General features: G+C 44.5%; 2 protein-coding genes across 5 annotated transcripts in view; both read left to right on the top strand.

The window, feature by feature from the left end:
- Nucleotides 1-19,567, top strand: part of Erich1 (glutamate-rich 1) — a gene marked incomplete at its 5' end in the record, with an annotated part of 52,793,804 nt that overhangs the window by 28,906,222 nt on the left and 23,868,015 nt on the right.
- The window catches only part of Mtmr7 (myotubularin related protein 7), a 91,873-nt gene that overhangs the window by 50,732 nt on the left and 21,574 nt on the right, over nucleotides 1-19,567 (top strand). For 3 of the 5 annotated variants that reach the window (NM_001107312.3, XM_087588353.1, XM_087588352.1), the window contains 2 exons: nucleotides 4,287-4,421; nucleotides 9,842-9,974. In NM_001107312.3, coding sequence (NP_001100782.2) covers nucleotides 4,287-4,421; nucleotides 9,842-9,974 — 268 coding nt within the window. Of the gene's footprint in view, nucleotides 1-4,286; nucleotides 4,422-9,841; nucleotides 9,975-18,897; nucleotides 19,413-19,567 lie in introns of those variants that run through there. The other 2 variants (XM_087588356.1, XM_087588355.1) reach the window with 2 other exon arrangements.

The raw sequence follows: 19,567 nt of genomic DNA on the forward strand, positions 1-19,567 counted from the left end.
GCAAAGGATGCTGTGACTCTTCTTTTTTTAAAACTGGAGTTCGTAAGGTTATGAGATTTCATGTTGCTATACTTTAAAGTGGGATGCCAGTGACAGTCACACTTTGTAGCTTATTGATGAAGTGAGACAGGATTGGAGTTTCGGTGAGGGGTAGAGGATTATCCCTCCTTTCAGCAGTAGACTAGGGGAACATAGGTAGCTCTATGCTACTTTGTTATCAGAGAACAACGAGCCCTTCTTGGTTGGTGTGAGTGTCATAAGGGCAAAGGAGTAGCAGTTCAGACAGGAGCCAATCGTCAGGAGGTAGGCCTCAGAGACAGGCCTTGCTCTGATGACCTTCATGATACGTTTAGGATCTGATGGTGACCTCCTCCCGCAGCTAAGCATGTTATGGAGTCGGCGGTCCTCTGCACTAAGGTGTTAGCTGTTCTTGCAAAGGTATCACATAGGCATGTTCCTAAGCATCACTTCATCATGTTGTCACTCTGGAGACACCAGCTCTGTGACATTCGAGCTCCCATGTTCACAGCTCTGTGCAGCTCTGTGCAGGTAGAAGAATAGTCATTTCTACTTTCTGTAACGATATTTGGATAGCAGTATCATGCTCAGATGTCTCAGTGCTTCTGGGCAAGGGCTTGTCCTTGAGGAAGTTCCACTGCTGAATGTGGATTTCTGTGGGTAGTGGAAGCAGGGTGACGTGGCCTGTTGGCTTTCCATGCTCTCATTGCTCATATGACCCATCCATGTTGAGGTTGTACTGGGAACAGTGAAAAAGGGGGTGCTCTGGGAGGCAGGCCTTGCAGTATCATGACAGGGGAGGTCACCCTGATCCAGCGGGAGGTTTACTGTTGTGTCGTTGCCGTAGGCTGGTGGGGAACTGAGGTCGCATAGTTAAGTGGCCAGAGCATGTATGTGAGGAAGACTCTTGCATCAAGCTTACACAAAACCCAGGGGCCTGTTGGATTTACCAGGTATCAGGGCACCCCATAATATCACTTCTAAGTCAGTTTCTGGACAAGGGCCTTGCGGAGCAGTTCCACCCCTTCCCTGAACGCCCTCTGGTATCAAACCGCTCGATAGGTCATGGCCTTTCGCTTATGAAGAGCATTCTGGCTATGGTTTTCACTGAGAGTTACGTCATCCTTTGTTCTCTGTTATTATATTAGTGTTTGTAAAAGTGATTTTACTTTGTGTACAGCATGATCGCCTAGTTTCACAGCATAAATTTCCAGCGGGCGGTGGGGGGTGACTCATAAATGATTTTTATTCTTAAGACACATTTTCCTAAACAACCCAGGCTTCCTTGCTTTCTGTTGATGCGGCCTCCTCAGATGCCTCTTTGCTTTACGTTCCCCTGTTACTGCCCTGCTGAACTGTGACCCTGGCTGGAGGCCCCAGTTTCATTGAACCACCACACCATTGCTTGTCTGCTATTGAGCTGTTCTGGATCCCTCTTAGTTGTCAGACTCCCATCTCACAATTCTTGGTCTTTGGCGTAAAAGAGGAGCTGAGTGTGGTAGAGCATGCCTCAGGAGACAGAGGCAGTCAAAGCTCTGACTTCCAGGCTCATCAGGTTTAAAGTAAGTTAGAGGCCAGCCAAGGGTACACAGTGAGCCTCTGTCTCAAAATCTCAGTCTCAAAATTTAAAAACAACAACAACAACAACAACAAAAAGACTTTGAGAAAAATCCAATCAACTAAACAAAACCATCCCACCTCCTCCAAGACAGCATTGAAGTGTGTGTGTGTGTGTGTGTGTGTGTGTGTGTGTGTGTGTGTGTGTGTGTTCCCCCCAGCCCCCAGAGCAAACATGCTAAGGCCAAGTTTCTGGATTGGTGCCCTAGTTTACTTATTGCTATTATAAAAGAACAGCATACACTGAGCAAAATCAGCCCTGGGGAAGGAAGAGTATTTAGTTGGCTTCCATCACTGGGAGAGAAACTAAGGCAGGAACCTGGAGTTAAGACCTGAGACACAGGCCCTAGAGGAAAGCTGTTCAGTAGCTTGCTGCCCATCACTGTTTACACAGTCCAGGGACATAGTGGTCTGAGTTCTCCTACATTAATTGTTAATCAGAAGATGCCCGTGGGCATGCCCACAGGTCAGTCTCTTGGAGGCAGTTCCTCAGTTGAGATCCCCACCCCCACCCCATGTCTAGGTCTCTGTCAAGTTGACAGAAGCCAGCCAGCATGCTTGAGAATGCAAGAAAGCTGAGTTTGACATTAGAAGGTGATTCCCTTTTGTGGTAAAAGAGGTCTGTCTACATGCAAGACTCCAAGCAAGCGATGCATGACGGGCTATTAGGGTTCTGCCTTCCCAGCTCCCATGTGCCTCCCAGAGTGCATCCATGGCCTCTTTATCCTTCCACTCAGCAGGTCACTCACACAGGAAACTCAGCTAGGTTTACAAGTTGTATGACATGTAAATTAGATTTCAGCAATGCCATTTAAAAGAAAACACAGGGATAAAAATCAGAACACAGGAAAGAGAAAATAGGCTGATGACTCAAGCCAACTTATATGCAAATCCATGACATTGACACTTAGAGAACCAGTGTGGATTTTTTTAGTCATTGTGCATCTTAGCAACAGAATTATATGTATTTTAACCGTTAGAAGCTAAACACAAAAACATTTTGCCAGAATGGAAGTTTAACGTTGAGCATCTGTCTCCTCTCCCTTATACATGGCGGATGACGTATCATCCAACAGTGTGGTATCAAGCTCTCTGTGCTGTCTGTGGGGACGGGTCCTAGAGTTCCCTAGACACAAGTGTGTTTCTGCATGGGCTTGTCCCTCTCCTAAAATGATAATGTTTGCACATACTCTGCTCACACTCTCCTGCATACTGTATATCAGCTCCTGATTGCTTCAGATGGCCAGTCAAGGCAAATACTTGCTACAATGGGTTATTTAGGGAAAGACGGCAAGAAGTCGATGCAGAGTCCTTTTATTTGAATACTTTTGATCCACAGTTGTCTAAAGCCATAGCTGATAAAACCCACTGGTGTATGAAATGGAAACAGAAGCGGAAAGATGGTTGTATGGTGTTGGGAATGTAGGTCTGAGAAATGGTGGGGCATGCTGAGATGGGGTCTGAAGAAACCTTTGTTTCTAAACATCCCTATTGAGTGGGCCTAGCAGTAATGTGGGCTTTTATTACTATAAAAGTGTGACCTTTAGATTTTGTGTGTTCATGATTCTTTTAAATAGACATACATGTATGTATGTATGTATGTATGTATGTATATATGTATGTATGTCAAAAAACACTAGTCTTGCCACTAATACTGTCTTGTAAATTTCAGGGAAGTAATTATTCTGCTCTCAGCACTGAAGAAGAGCACTATTACTGAAAGGGAAAGTAGATTGTTTAAATAGTTTTAAATTCATGAAATGGATCACATTCCTAATACCTTACCCAGAAAGCTTACCCAGGTAGCAGGCCCTTCAAGTTGGATTAAAAATAATCATGTCTTTGATCAAAATGTGAATGCTTCACTCCTTCTTTAAAAGGGGAACAAGAATACCCTTGGCAGGGAATAGAGAGGCAAAGTTTAGAACAGAGGCAGAAGGAACACCCATTCAGAGCCTGCCCCACATGTGGCCCACACATATACAGCCACCCAATTAGACAAGATGGATGAAGCAAAGAAGTGCAGGCCGACAGGAGCCGGATGTAGATCTCTCCTGAGAGACACACCCAGAATACAGCAAATACAGAGGTGAATGCCAGCAGCAAACCACTGAATTGAGAACAGGACCCCCGTTGAAGGAATCAGAGAAAGAACTGGAAAGCTTGAAGGGGCTTGAGACCCCATGTGAACAACAATGCCAAGCAACCAGAGCTTCCAGGGACTAAGCCACTACCTAAAGACTATACATGGACTGACCTTGGACTCTGACCTCATAGATAGCATTGAATATCCTAGTAAGAGCACCAGTGGAAGGGGAAGCCCTGGGTCCTGCTAAGACTGAACCCCCAGTGAACGTGATTGTTGGGGGGAGAACGGCAATGGGGGGATGATGGGGAGGGGAACACCCATAGAGAAGGGGAGTGGGAGGGGCTAGGGAGGATGTTGGCCCGTAAACCGGGAAAGGGAATAACAATTGAAATGTAAATAAGAAATACTCAAGTTAATAAAAAAAATAATCATGTCTTGATTTCCATAAAATCCAGTCCCACTTTCCAAGGATGTATGGCCAGTAGGCTAACCAAAGTTGCCTCTTTCTGGGATGCTTCCAAAATGTCTGACAGTGCTGTGCTGCTGTGGCCTCTCCCTGCAGGCCTCCATCTGCAGGAGCAGCCAGCCCCTTTCCGGCTTCAGTGCTCGGTGCCTGGAGGATGAGCAGATGCTCCAAGCCATCAGGAAAGCCAATCCCAGAAGTGACTTCATTTACGTCGTGGACACGAGGCCTAAAGTGAGTGTCAGCATTTTCATTCATGTCTCTGCAGCCTTGAGACCTGAGGCTGGAAAAAGCCAAAGCTTAACTGGTATCAACCATTGTTCTTGGAGTGATGAGACATGGGGGAACCAAGGGGCTGCTATCTGATGCATCTCAGCTCCTGAAGGGGCTGAGTGTGCCGAGTACGTTTTCATTTCCCGCTTTTATTGTGCTGGTTGCACAGTAAATGGTTTACGGTTTAGTTTTATAAGTAGTATGGCATGTGAACTAAATGTCAGTAGTGCTATTCAAAACAGGATAGGAGAGAATAAAAATCTGACAAAGAAAAAATAGATTAGTAGATCAAGTCAGTTTAAAATTAAGACCATTAAGAGTAGGTGCTTAGTGACACAGTCAGTCGTAGGTGTTTATAGACAAAGTCTTCACACCATACATAGTGGGAACTTTCACTGCACGCATAGATCAGCTCTTCGACCGGGGTGAAGCTCTGCCAGAAGGTCAGCACTTGAAAGATGTGAAAGTCTTTAACTTTTGCTGTTGTCTTCCAGGTTCTGCCTCTGTCAGAATCAGGCTCAAACCCCTTTCTTCTGACCCTGACTGCCCTCCTCCCTCCTCCCTGTATCTTCTGTCTATGGTAGAGCTGTTCTGTATTTTCTGATAGTTATGTGCTTCTTAGAGGATATTTTGCAGACAAATTCAGGATGGGAAGGGAAGGCTGCAGGGCTTTACTGAGTGGAGACTGGAAACCCTTTTCCTTCCCTACTTTTCCAGCTTTAAACAGGTTAAACAGATTGACCTTGCAAGAGCAGGTGATCCAGTTAGGCCCCTGTAGTGTAAGTCCTCGTTAGAACATGGCACTGCAGGGCCAGACCTCGTCCATATTTAAAGCCACTTAATCCTAAGGAACCGGTTTGAAGGGTATATTTAGTACTCACTTTGTTTACTCTTAAGTCATAAGAAATTTGATGTGATCCAGTAAATAAAGGAAGCTGGGTACTCTCTTCTCAGGTGTATCTATGCAGTGTGTAAAAACTGCTTCAAGCTTTGTGCCCTCTCACCCCCTCCCTCCCTTCCCCTCCTGCCCTTCCTTTCTCTTTTCATGACCATGATTATGTTGGTTGATCCCGCCCCTCAAATGTGTTAGTCTTTCTAGGTCGCCAGGAAACTAAGTGGATGTTTGCCATAGAAAGTTTGCATGGTGACACGCAAGTTCTCCTCAGTCCTTGCCTGCTGCATCCAGATTTATTTCCTAGTATAATTAAAAAGGCAAAGGCTTGGGCTGGAGAGATGGCTCAGCAGTTAAGAGCACCAACCGCTCTTCCAGAGGTCCTGAGTTCAAATCCCAGCAACCACATGGTGGCTCACAACCATCTGTAATGGGATCCGATGCCCTCTTCTGGTGTATCTGAAGATAGCAACAGTGTGCTTATATACATAAAATAAATAAATCTTTAAAAAATAAAAAATAAAAAGGCAAAGGCTTAGGAGGCAGCTCCAGGATCCTGCTCCTTGGTCTTTGAGTGGGGTTAAGTATATGCAGGTGCCACCCACCCAGGTGAAAGCCCTCCTAATTGTTCACTGATGGGACAGTGCTGGGCCGCAGGGGCAGCGATAGCCTCAAGTATATGCTGAGAAAAGTCTCCTTGGTCAGAGTCTGCTGCTGGAGATTGGTACATTGACCTATGAATGAGATCGTGTCTACTTGTGGAGGTCTAAAACAAGGAACGTGTCAGGGTACTTCAGCCTTGCCCATGGCTTTGTCAGATACTCTGGGATTCTGCTGAGCTTGCAAAAATAAGTGTTCAGGGTTTTCTAATTTCTCTCTTGTAAGAATCCTGCAGATTAGGAGACATCTTGTCTTTTCCTGGATAAGGACCTGGCTCTAAAGAGGCAATTCACTGAGACCACACAGTTTAGGCCCCAGGCCACATTCAGTCAAATACAAGCTTATTTGCCATCAAAGCCATTGTTTTTCTGTTTACCAAGACATCTCTAGGGGAACCTTGTCTCCAGTCCAGACTCTGGAGGGTTGACACCTCAACTGGTCCTATATCCAGTGGAACAGGAGACATGGCTGCAGAGCCAGCTCCAGACTCAGCCCAAATCACCTCAAAGCCAAAGGAGCAGGAGGGGCTCCAAGCTGTGTGCCGTGTACCTACCAGCTATGGAGAACGTGTGAGTCCTGAAGGCAGGGGCGAGGTTGAGGCTGTCACCTGCTTCAGTAGTGATTGGCCCTGTGTCATGTCTCAGCCCCACGGACTGCTTTGTGGTTGTGGCCTTAGTGTCACTGTACCAGTGGCTGTTTCCTTGTGTGACAGGAAGTCATAGGGTATTTCTCCCTTTCTCTGGTAATGAGGTAGTGTCTGTTCACTGGGTCCCATGCAGGCAGCATCTTCAAGATACAGCAATGAAGATTAGGGTGCCTAAAAAGTGGGAACTGGGATCTTATTTCCTGGTCAGATACGCATATAGTTTGCAGGTGGCCATCGGCAGAGGAAGGCGCATGGGAGCGAGACATTTGTGTTTTGTGGCAGGTGAAGGGACAGCCGTCAGTCCTGTTCTTTGTCAGTGCAAGGATGGAGGAATATCTTTTGGTTTAGGTTAGCGCTTAAGAAACTTGGTAAACCTTGCTAACACAGCTCACCTGTACTGAAGGGCCCCAGGGAGGGGCTTGGGCTGCTGTAGCTGGTAAGGTTGCTGGTCTAGGCTCATGCAGTAGTGACTGTGACTGACTCACGTGACTGAAGGGTGGCACTACGTACTTCTAGGAGCCTTCTATGTGTGCCTTAGGAAAGTCACCCTTTGGATACCATGCAGAGAAGGCAGAGACAGCCACTTAGTATTAATCAGAAGATTAATCGGAAGCACCATAAACCGTTAAGACAACTCTAACCGCCTAGCTTTGCAAAGGGCTGTTTAACTACATCCCTTCCATGTGGCTGGTGAGCCTGTTAGGAACCACAGAAAGGAAGAGTCCCCACCAGTCTACAGCCTGTACACAGGGAAGGAGGCCATTTTGCATCATATAGGGGTTGAAAATTTAAGTTAGTCTGGTTCCAGATTTCCTACTTGAATATAAGCCTGGTATTCATAAATACACACAAGGTGCCGCCGGATGGTGAAGGGGGATTGTGACAAGCTCATTTGTAGAGAATGCTTGTAGGCAATAAGATCATCTAGTGTTTCCAAGAGTGTGCACAGTTAAAGTTAGGAAGTAGGTCATAGCAGAATGAGGAGAGGAAAGGACCACTATTTGGCACCTGTGCTAGGCTCTGGCCCAGTTCTCCAAAAGGCAGCTTTGCTGTATCTGTCTGAGTCTGGAGTACCTTTTTGGATGTTTATTATTTCTGAAACTGTGTTTCTGCTTTGAAAATTCAGCTTTTGCCACATAAAAAGAATAAATGGAGCTCCTGAAAAAAGTTTGTATGATAGATTAAATATTGCCACCTTCTGTTCGTTATGTGAAGTACAGCCTGACTTTCAAGAGGTTTTCTCCTGTTTGCTTTTAAGGAAAACTGCCCATCAGTTCTCCCATTTTAACTTCTAAATTATTTAAAGAGTGAGCATATGTTGTATATGTAGTAACTGTAGTAGTAAGAGTATCTTGCTTGTTACATGTTATACATGTTTAGAAGCGATAAGAAGGCTGGACCTTTAATTTAGATGCAGAATAAGTGTGCAACTGCCCTGAAAATAATTATATAAATTATAATTTTTAAAATTATAATTGTGACTTTTAAAAGTACACAGTTCCACAAGAGCAACATGTGTATATAATTTCTGGAAGAAAAAAAAAGCCTTTTAAAGTAGTAGAACATAGAGTATCCCTTAAGGTATGTCATTGAAGTTTTTCTTGGTTATAGCCAAGGCCTTTGTTCTCAGGAATGTGACTTGCTTTTGTAGACCAGGTCAGTCTCCTGAAGAGCCGACAGCACCCACAGATGTCAGAAGAACTGAGCCGAGGAGCAGGAGCCCGCTTGCTGATGAAGCAGGGACTCCTGCGGCCATGGCTTGCTCTCCGCTCTGACTGTAGTGTGTTCTCTTCCTGATTGTCTCACTCTTATCATCCATGGGCCTATCTTAACATGTGCTCTTGTAACTGAGAAAGGCTACAAGAGCATTGAAGTAATGTTGATAGTGTTCCCCTGCAGAGCGCCTCTCCCTCTTTCCCTTCTAAAATTGTTACCAAATTGGCATCGTCATTAATTCTTTTTAATGAATGTAATAAGTACAACAGTAAGTATTAATGGCGGGTGGTTGCATGAGCATTCTTTTAGCTTACACATATGTTCATGTAGATGTGTGGTGTATGTGATAGACAGATTAGGGTCTGTCTCTGGTGCCTGGTTGTTTTCTACAGCACGGATATACCATTGTCTATCCAGTTAGCACTCTGATGAGACACTCACAGACTCGCAGCTTTCCTGTTCACAAAAACATTTGTCACAGACATCCTTGATCTACATGTGCTGGGACCTTTATTTTTATGAGGTTTCCAGAACTAGAAGATCTGGGCCAAAGTATTTTAACTTAGCATAGCCTAACTATTTGAAGGACTGCTTTGTTCTACACACTTAAAAGCAACCCTCGTTTGTCTAGTGCCCTGGCCTTTGTGGCCCAAGGAGGACAGTGGTCAGCAACTACTGTTCTCCATAAGTAGTAACCTGCTTAGTCACACTGCAAGAGAGGAGCATTCCCAGCCACGTCTCCTTGTGAGGAACCTTTTCCAGCTTGAGCAGGACTTGTCTGTCTGATTACACTGCAGGGTTAGAGCAATTTGCACTTAATCAGTTTCTTCAGCATCCATTAGCATTGAAACCAGTTTACTCTGACATCCCAAGGTCTTATCTACAAAGTTACGGTTATGAAAGTGACAAAAGCGTCCACACCAGACATCTGGATAATGTCTGCGTTATGTCTGGATCCGAGGGAGCACCATGAAGCCTGACTGTCAGCATTCTCTCTTTAGTGATCCTGCTGAAGAAGGCTTAGCTGGGCAGATGAGAAGGACAGTTCCTGCCTGATGTTTCTCACGTGATGATTCCTACTTGTTTCTCTGTGTTACAATGCAGACAATGTAATGCACAGAGACTTATATTGATAGCTGTCTCTGGATATTCCTGCCAGTCAGCAAGTTTTAACAACTGGCTCTGCCACAGATTTCCACATCAGACCAACACCACCGTTGAACTGGCAGAGGCATCTCCAGAACTTAGGGAAGGGAATACTTTCCACTGAGAAAACATTACCCAAGCCAGCACACGAGGGCTCGTGACCACAAGCTCCGGCCTTCATGCTTGCACTGAGAGCTCAGTACAGTGTTTTGGGGGTTCAAACTATAGTATGTGTCTACAAGTCTTTGCAATGTTTTCATAAGTGGTTGTTCTGTGTCCTGACTGTAATTCGTGACTGTTTTGTTTTGCTGACCACTGCAGCTTAATGCAATGGCAAATCGTGCTGCAGGGAAAGGCTATGAGAATGAAGACAATTATTCCAATATCAAGTTTCAGTTTATTGGGATAGAGAACATCCACGTCATGAGGAACAGTCTTCAGAAAATGCTGGAAGGTAAACCATTTTGTTATGCACAGCATTAAAAGAATAGTTAAGTATTTTGATGTTGAAATGGAATAAGATAGTCTTTTGACTTAATTTTTTTTTCTAATGATACTATTAAACAAGTGTGGTAGCTTCGGAAAATATGTTGCAGTTGGGAAAATAATCATGTTGCAGTGACTCTGTAAGCATATCAACAGCCTTGATGTTTCACTGGAGTAGTGGAATCAAGTGGTTTTAACACTTGGCAGTTAGCAGCCAGGACTCTACACTGGCACTTTAATATCCTAGATAAAAGCACGGAGAGGAGGAAGCCAGCCAGCCTGCCTGCCTCCTTCCCTCTTTTCCTTTCATCTTCACTTTGTTTTATTCAAAGACATATGGAAAGAAAGCAGTCCTACCTTTAAAGCTATAACCCAGTGTTCTGTGTGGAAATCAGGTTCACAAACTGTCCCCACATAGTTGAGTGACAGATATATACATACATACATACATACATACATACATACATATGCACGCACATGCATGTGGATACACACATACATATATACATACATACATGATAGACAGACAGACAGACAGACAGACAGATAGGCAGACAGACAGGCAGGCAGACGGCAGACAGGCAGGCAGGCTGGCAGGCGAAGGTCTAGATCCCCGTGTCTAAATACCAGGAACTGCTGAGCACACGTGCATTTGCAACTCCCATCCTGAGCAAGCAGTGCCATGACACCTAAGGACTTACGTATTCGTGTGGAGAGAAAAGGAAGGGATAGCTCATATGATGTGGAAGAATTACTCTTATGTCTGTGCATCCATTAGCAGAAAGTATGCTTTGCATGCAAAACTTGCTTCATTACTGCTTAAGGTCTACCTGATCCTGAAGTCTTGTGAGGGATCCTGCTGCCTCCAAAAGCCAGTGGGAAAAAGGAAGATGGTGAAGCCAGAGAGCATCGCCTGTGAACACTAGGATGCCTTTGAGGAGAACGTGCAGGGATTCGTTGGAATCTTGGGAAGTTGGTTGCCTCTGTAGGAACTATGGAGTCTGGGAGGCAGTGGGACAAGGAAGGAGCTGGGCTGCTTTGGGGATGCACCTCTCCTCTGCCCTCAGTTACTCACTCAGTTCTCTGTTCTGTCAGGACAGCCGTGTGGCCAGAACCTAAAGGTGCCTGGGAAGTGTCCCAGAGAAACCCCGTCCTTTCTCCTGCATGCCCTGGTTGACCTTTGAACACTTCAGTTGTTTCTGTAGGACTGAACCTGCAGGGAAATGAGAGAATTCAACTAACTTACCCTGTTTGTTTGTTTGTTTGTTTTCTACATGACAGTTGGTGCCACTGGCTACAACACTTAAAAATGTTATTGAAGACTGTGGGTCTAGCTCTACTGTAAGGCCTCGGGGTAACTTCTTATCACTGGGGTAGATAAAAGAGCATTTAAATAATCTGAAGAAGCCAATTTCTGCATCTAAGACAACAACAATAACTACAACATGTAGCTCCCAGCTCTATGTTCATCCTCTTTTGAAACAGTTTTCTTGTCTCTTTGGTCAAAGTTCTGACGACAATCTAGGTGTATTTATTTGAGTTACTTAAGCATCTTGCGACTTTGACTTTGTCCTTGCTATAATTCGTGCTTTACTGTAGAAGAAAAGTGGGCTAACCCAGCTGTATTGTTGCGAAAACTCTTTATGGTAAGAAGAGCTCACCATTGTTACAGTCACTGGGAAAACTTCACATCAGCACACTTCGCAATCTGCATTCAGCAGTTTCCTAAGACGGTTTTCCAGATCACGACTTTTCTTCCCATAGAAAGTTGTTCCTAGGACTATTTATAATGTAGGCCTCTGCCTTTGGTTTCTAAATTATCCTGTATTTGGTTTTTCAATTCTTCTCCTTGGTCTGTCTTACTGTTTTTTTCTGAAGGATAAGCAAGCTGACTGATTTTGGGAGGGCAGCTCTGATTCACAAGGATCACGGTGCTGCTGCATGCATGACCCTCTGGCGGTGTGTAAGAAGGGACAGCTTTCTGGATGCCTTTCAGGGCTCTTGACCAATGCTTAACTACCTGTTTTTTTGTTTTCCTGAGTAAATTGTAAACCGCTGGTGGAGGCTCGGCTGATGAAGTGATGTATGCATTACGACTCACCTTCCCAGGGCTTTCCACTTCAGACAGGGGTCCCACAGGTTGGGAGGCGGGGCTAATGGAGTTCGCTCCTGGATCTTACTTTCTTCAGACTTGCTAAAGCATGGTTTGGGATATTATCAGAGATTATGGAGTGGAAAGTAGAGTTATTTGTGTTCTGCTATCAGTGTGTAGGAAGTTCAGTCTGTGAGTAGGAACCCTAGGATATTTTGTTAGAAATAGAAATTTAGGAGTGAGCTCATACCCTGTGTAGGTCCATTTCTTGAGGTCAATATACATCAGCTTAAACTCATACAAGGAGAAAGGTATATTTCTGGTCCACAGAGCAATTTTGTAACTTAATTGCTTTTCTCCATAGCTCCCCTTTATCTCACAGAGACAATTGCCTTCTCAGAGAATAAAGGAGCTCTCACTTTTGTTTTCTGTAAGAATGGTGGATAGAAGAGTCTAGAATGGGCTCTTTGAGGCAGCTTTCTTTAGCAGTGCAGTTTGTCCTGCGTGCATCCGTGGTATTTGTTGAAAAGGCCTTCTGCCTTTTGTGCGAGGAACAAGGCATATAATGCATACAGAAGTGCTTAATGTCACAGCTTGGTGAGGCAGCACATGGCCTGAACCCCTTCGTGTAGTTTGTCCTCAGACATGGGCATCATGGAAAGATAAGGCAGGGGCAGTTTTTCTTTTTATGACTAATGTGCTGCTTTTTGTGTGTTGCCTATTGTTTCTCCTATCTTTCCCCTTCCCGCCTCTCATCTCCCTCCCTCCCTCCTCTCATCTTCCTTCCTCCTCTCCCATCTCCTTCCTTCCTCCCATCTCCTCCCCTCCCTCCCTCCCTCCACCCCTCCCTCTCTCCCCCTCCCTCCCTTCCTCCTTCTCTCCCTCCCTCCTTCTCTCCTTCCCTTCAGTTCTATTGCTTGAATTCCACAAGGATCTTATGTTGGCGGCTGTTCTGTATCTTTGCAGTATACCACTTAGTCATCTAAGTAAATACTGAGCAACTACTAGATGTTGGGGTGTGCTGGGGTGTTTCTCCTTCTCTTCCTCATCCTCCTTCTGGTCTCCCTTCCTTCCTCCTTCTTTTCTCCTTCCCTTCTTTCCATTCTTATTGTTGGAAATGGGGTCCTGCTATGTAGCTCAGGACGAGGTTAACCTAGATATCCTTATACTTCTGCCTCCTGAGTGCTGGGATTACAGCCATGTAAGTACTTTCACTTAAGGGAATGTATTTGATTTTCACAGCAGTGTTCTCTAATGCATGGCATCTGTGCTATATAAATAAAGAAAAGGGGTCTTAGGTCAGGCAGTCAAGATAAAAGTAAATTGGAAAGTCATAAAATATTTGAATTTGCTGATAAATTTCAAAGACTCATTTCTAAGTTTAAAAAGAAGCAGCACATAAAGAAGGTCAGTGAATGACTGCATTGAGTATTTCTGTAGCATTGAATTGGACTTGGAGGGTGTGGACACTTCGCATAGCGATAGATTATTTCTTACCCGACTTCCTCCTCTTATGGACTAATCCAGAATGTGGCTTTAAACACACCCACGCTCAGTTATGATAGTAGAATTATCATACTAGTGTTCAACAATAGTAAACTAATTTAAACAATTTGTTTTACATTTTTGATAGAAAATGTAGGCGAATTAACCAAGACATTCAGGTTGTAAGATAACATTCCTATTCTCAATATATGTGAGTCCTATGTATAGAGAAAGGCTAGGAAGAAAGCAGGAGATCACTGAATTAGTGCATGAGGATGGTGGGTGGTTTCCCCCTCTATTGACAGAGTATGTGCCCCGGTTGGTTTACATATTCATTGAGCAATACTCATTATCTCCGAGTTTCTGTGTTCCAGGATTCTAAGAATGGTCTCTGTGTAGCTGGGGACCTAGGGACATAAAAGTTCTTCTTGAACCTCTTTGAGGGAGGGCTTTGAGTGTCAGCTGCTTATGTTCTCATTAGGAAGCTCAGACTGGGGCTGTCTGCTTCTGGGCTCAGGCTGCTTGCAGAATTCAGTTCAGGGTTCCACAGTTGGTAAGCTAGAGGCCACTTTCTAGTCCTGTGACCTCCACCGTTTCCTTTGTAGTCTTATGCATAAACTAGTGACATGTGGCAATTTGCTTCTTTAAGCTAGTGTTTCTCTTCAGTTCAGGAATCTACTCTATTACTGTTTTCAGTGCCATTTGTCAAAAGCTTACTACTTTTTAAAGACTCAGTAGCTCAACTAGTTTATCAGAGTTCCAGGTTCAGGGGGAAACCTTCAACATGTAAGGTAGAGAATTCACACATTCACCAAGATCACATCAGGTTGGGCAGTTTCCATTCATCCTAAGAAGAGGAGGTTATTGTAGTTTTCATCGTGGATCATGTGATAGAGGAAGATTTCAACAAAATACTTAATAATTACCATTATCCTTGTTAATTCGTAGTCCTCAAGCCAGAAATACTCACAGTACACTTCTCTCCATTGTAATGCAGGCATAGTATTTTGGGGAGGTGACTAAGTTCCTGACACTAGCTTTTAAGGATACATGTGCTCAAGTGAATTATTGAGGCCGCCTTGTAGGCACTCCTCACTCTCCTTTGGCAGATGAGGACACAAATACACAGAAGCTAAGTGACTTGCACATCCTCACTTTATAAGGTGGAAATATGACTTTCACTCATTCTCATAAACCCAGTGCCACACTCAAAGCCACTCAACTCTTTGTCTGAAGGGAAAGGAGGTTGATATAAAAAATACCCAGGTCTAAGTTGATGAAAGTCCTAGGTTTGGGTTCCTGATTGAGTTGGTGTAGAATTGAGCAGATTTCCATTCCTATGTAAGTAATATAAATTAGATATATTTCCTAACATTAAAAAGTTGCCTTATGAACACTCCTCCATTGTTGGTGGGATTGCAGACTGGTACAACCATTCTGGAAATCAGTCTGGAGGTTCATCAGAAAATTGGACATTGAACTACCTGAGGACCCAGCTATACCTCTCTTGGGTATATACCCAAAAGATGCCCCAACATATAACAAAAACACGTGCTCCACTATGTTCATAGCAGCCTTATTTATAATAGCCAGAAGCTGGAAAGAACCCAGATGCCCTTCAACAGAGGAATGGATACAGAAAATGTGGTACATCTACACAATGGAATACTACTCAGCTATCAAAAACAATGACTTTATGAAATTCGTAGGCAAATGGAGGGAACTGGAAAATATCATCCTGAGTGAAGTAACCCAATCACAGAAAAACACACATGGCATGCACTCATTGATAAGTGGCTATTAGCCCAAATGCTTGAATTACCCTAGATGCCTAGAACAAATGAAACTCAAGACGGATGATCAAAATGTGAATGCTTCACTCCTTCTTTAAAAGGGGAACAGGAATACCCTTGGCAGGGAATAGGGAGGCAAAGTTTAGGACAGAGGCAGAAGGAACACCCCCACATGTGGCCCATACATATACAGCCACCAAACTAGATAAGATGGATGAAGCAAAGAGGTGCAGGCCGACAGGAGCCGGATGTAGATCTCTCCTGAGAGACACACCCAGAATACAGCAAATACATAGGCGAATGCCATTAACAAACCACTGAACTGAGAACAGGACTCCGTTGAAGGAATCAGAGAAAGGACTGGAAGAGCTTGAAGGGGCTCGAGACCCCATATGTACAACAATGCCAAGCAACCAGAGCTTCCAGGGACTAAGCCACTACCTAAAGACTATACATGGACTGACCCTGGACTCTGACCTCATAGGTAGCAATGAATATCCTAGTAAGAGCACCAGTGGAAGGGGAAGCCCTTGGTCCTGCCAAGACTGAACCCCCAGTGAACAGGATTGTTGGGGGGAGGTGGTAATGGGGGGAGGATGGGGAGAAGAAGCCCGTATAGAAGGGGAGGGGGAGGGGTTAGGGGGATGTTGGCCCGGAAACCTGGAAGGGAAATAACAATCGAAATGTAAATAAGAAATACCCAAGTTAATAAAGATGGAAAAAAAAGGGGAAAGCAAAAAAAATAAATAAATAAAAATAAAAAAAATAAATCTGACAGATAAAAAAAAGTTGCCGTATAGACTGTCAAGTGTTTCTCAATGTGAAGTCCATACTGCTTTCTCTTGGTAAGCAATAATATATTTTAAAGTAAACACTGGGATGGTTAATCCAGTCAGCCAGGCATTTGGTAGGTCTCATAGCCTTCATATAGGTCAGTTTTCTTAATTTCCTTATTCAGAAGATAATTTGCAGAGGCATGTATGTGCCTGCCTTATAATACAGTCTATGACTCAGTGTAAGTGCATCAAAAATAATCTAACAAACATGTCAGGCCTGGTGCTGAGTTTTCCCAGCAAGTTATTAAATAGAGAGAAATCTCTGTGGCAGCAAAGCAGCTGGGAAGTGGGACAAAGGTGCCATGTCAGCTACCCTGGCTGTGCACAGGGAAGCACCCACTGAAAGGAGACCAGCAGGTCACTGTCCTAGATTGAAGGGTTCTGGGGTCCCAGGTTTAGAATTTCAGGGAACCTTTGTAGTAAAATCAGGTGACTTAGAGGTCATGATCTGTCTTGATATTGTTTACTGGTGAAGGTAACAATCTAACAGGCATCCCTCACGTGAACCTGATGTCTGGTTTTCTTCAGGTGAATGTTTAGTATTCTGGAGCATGTTTGTGTGGATATGCATTTGCATACGTACAGGTATGGTTTTCTGGATGTACACATGTACTGACAAGGCTGGATGCACACATGTATGTGTACTGTTTCCTATGCTACTAGCTCGAGCAGCGCCAACACAGATGTACAGAATTTAGGTTTAACTGCAGTATATCATGTAATACAATATTATTATAAAGAAAACCAGGCTATTCAAAAAATGGTAGTATTGTTTAGAGATTGCAGAAAATATTATCATCAATAAAATGTTTTGAAGAACAGTCTTTGGTCTTGTTGGTGTTCCATGGAGAATCTCTCCAGCTGATAAGAAGTTTTCTTTAAATTGTCTGTGTGGCTGGAGAGGCCGAGGGGTGTATTGTTGGCATCATTACATTAAATACAATTCCGAAATTTATTCTGAGTCTCAGAAAAAGAGTGAGATGACAAAGCTGACTCATCGAAGTATTTCCCTTCTGCAGACTCCACTCATGTCCTTTTTGAATGGCACTTCTTAGTATGCTTGCCCAATGAAGAGAGGGTGTTGTTATGATAGTTATTTGAGGGCTGTCTAAATAGCCTCAGATTCTTGACTGAGAAAAGTACTAACATCAGTAGCACTTGGACATGCTTCAAGATGGCTAATAGGGAAAGAACGTGCTCACTGCTGCTTTAGGTCCTAGAGGGTGTGGACTGGTACCATGCACTTTTTTAAAAATTTTTTTTTAACTTTTTTAATATTAATTTTTCGACAGTCCAGCTGTTGTCCTCCCTCCAAGCCCCCCCCACCTCCCACCTCCCCCCCAGTTCCCCAGGGTTCCCTCATCCCACCCCTGTCTCTAAGAAGATTTTCCCCACCCCCTGCCAGGCCTCCCCACTCCCTCAGGACTCAAAGGGTGGGACCTTAGATGAAATGCCCAACAGTGAGGAGAGGGAACTCATAGAGTCTACCTTATAGAGCCCAGAAAAACAGGACATCAAGTGAAGGGATGGGATTGTCACCCTACAGTCAAAAATTCTGACCTAGTGACTATCCTAAATTGGAATCCATCTCAAGGGGTGCTCCAAGGCCTGACACTATTACTGCTGCTATGGTGAGCTTCCAGACAGAAGCCTAGCATGCTGCCCTCTGAGAGGCCCTACCAGCAGCTGACTGAGACAGATGCAGATACTTGCACCCAGCCATTGGACTGAAGTTGGGGACCTCTGTGATTGAATTAGGGGAAAGCTGGGAGAAGCTGAGGAGGAGGGTGATCCCATAGGAAGACCAGCAGTCTCAACTAACCCAGACCCCTGAGATATCTCAGACACTGAGCCACCAACCAATCAGCATACAGTAGCTGGTCCGAACCTCCCCCTACCTCCACGTATATAGCAGAGGACTGCCAGTCTGACCTCAGTGGGAGAGACGTGCCTAACCTTGTCCCTTTTTGTCCTCCCTCACATTTGCACAGGAGGAAGTGTGGGGGGAAGACCAGGAGAAGCTGACTTTCTTCTGAGTAACTTTCCTAATTGTTGAGTTCTAAAGTACACCTTATGTTGGCTTTTAACTCTTGATAGTGTTTTGTGTGCTTATACAGTAGAAATGCCCTGTTATATAAAACAGTATCATGAGACCCAGCACTTAGCTCCTGGCTGGCAAGTACAAGACTCTGCAATCTGTGGCATATGCTTCTGATGTCAGCTGACATGAACTTTGTTCAGCAAAATGGTTTGTAAATATTGGTTCTGGTTTGGCAACAAGGGTGAACAAATCAGTATTTCTCCCTTATCCCGAGTTTATCCAAACAAACACAACAGTTTCGTATTTAAAAGCCTGGGCACTAATTGTTTCAGTTTCCAGTGTAGCCCCATCTGTCATGCGTGTTAATCATCCACAGAGCTGTTTGCTTTGAACGTGGCCACTGGCCATTAGGTTAAAACATCCTCTCAGCTGTCACCTTGCCTGAAGTCTGGGGCGGGTGGGAGGAGGATTAATTTCCCAAGCATGTGCAATTTCAGTGTTCCTGAAAGCAGAATTGTTACCCAAGAGCTGTCTGTCCTTAGTGTGGAAGAAATGAGCTGACATGGCAGGAACCCAGAAGCCCATGCGTCCTGTGACAGGCGCTGCTTACTCTCTCACCTTGCTCTCTGGCTTCTCTCCCCCTCATATCAGCACAGGTCATGTCCTAGTTACCTGGGGAGCCTGGAGACTTTAGCTTTAAACTCTTTGTCATTTCTGCCCCCCTGTGGGAAGAGTGGTAAGCAGCCTTTTCCCGGGCTGAGCTTCACATTTCAAATGCCCAGGTATCCCTTGGGCCTGCTAGATTTTCTGAAGTAAGTGTATGCTAACCAACCCGCAGACTGCAATATCAACCCAAGCCTTGGCCTCTTAACTGAAAGGACTTCAAGGCATTGTTTCCTATGGAAGACTCAGTGGAGCCAGCTGAATCTGGTTACCCCCACCTTGGAATGCGTGTGTTTTCGGATTAAGTTGAAAATTCTGGCTCGACCTGAGGTTGGATGTTGTAAGCACCAGGCATTCAGGGAGTATTAAAAACTCATGGAGGGTACTAGAAGTCGCCTCCCTTCCTGCTGGGCTGTGTCCTTGGCATTGTGTACAGACTGAGGTGAGCCTGCCATGGAGGGCCTGTTAAGTATGCCGGACCAAGCTTTTCTTTGTGGTAACTGTGGGTTGGCATTGGCCTTTGCATCAACTTCTACTGTCTGTCTGCCAATGATGTCTGTCTCTGAGCCCAGGAAAGCTTCCTGAGGTGCACTGTGGTTACACTGCTTTCTGGGAGTCATTAGAGCGTTAACTTTTCTATGCTGTGTTTCC

This window comes from Rattus norvegicus, chromosome 16, assembly GCF_021556685.1.
Source record: "Rattus norvegicus strain SHRSP/BbbUtx chromosome 16, alternate assembly SHRSP_T2T, whole genome shotgun sequence".
NCBI lineage: Eukaryota > Metazoa > Chordata > Mammalia > Rodentia > Muridae > Rattus > Rattus norvegicus.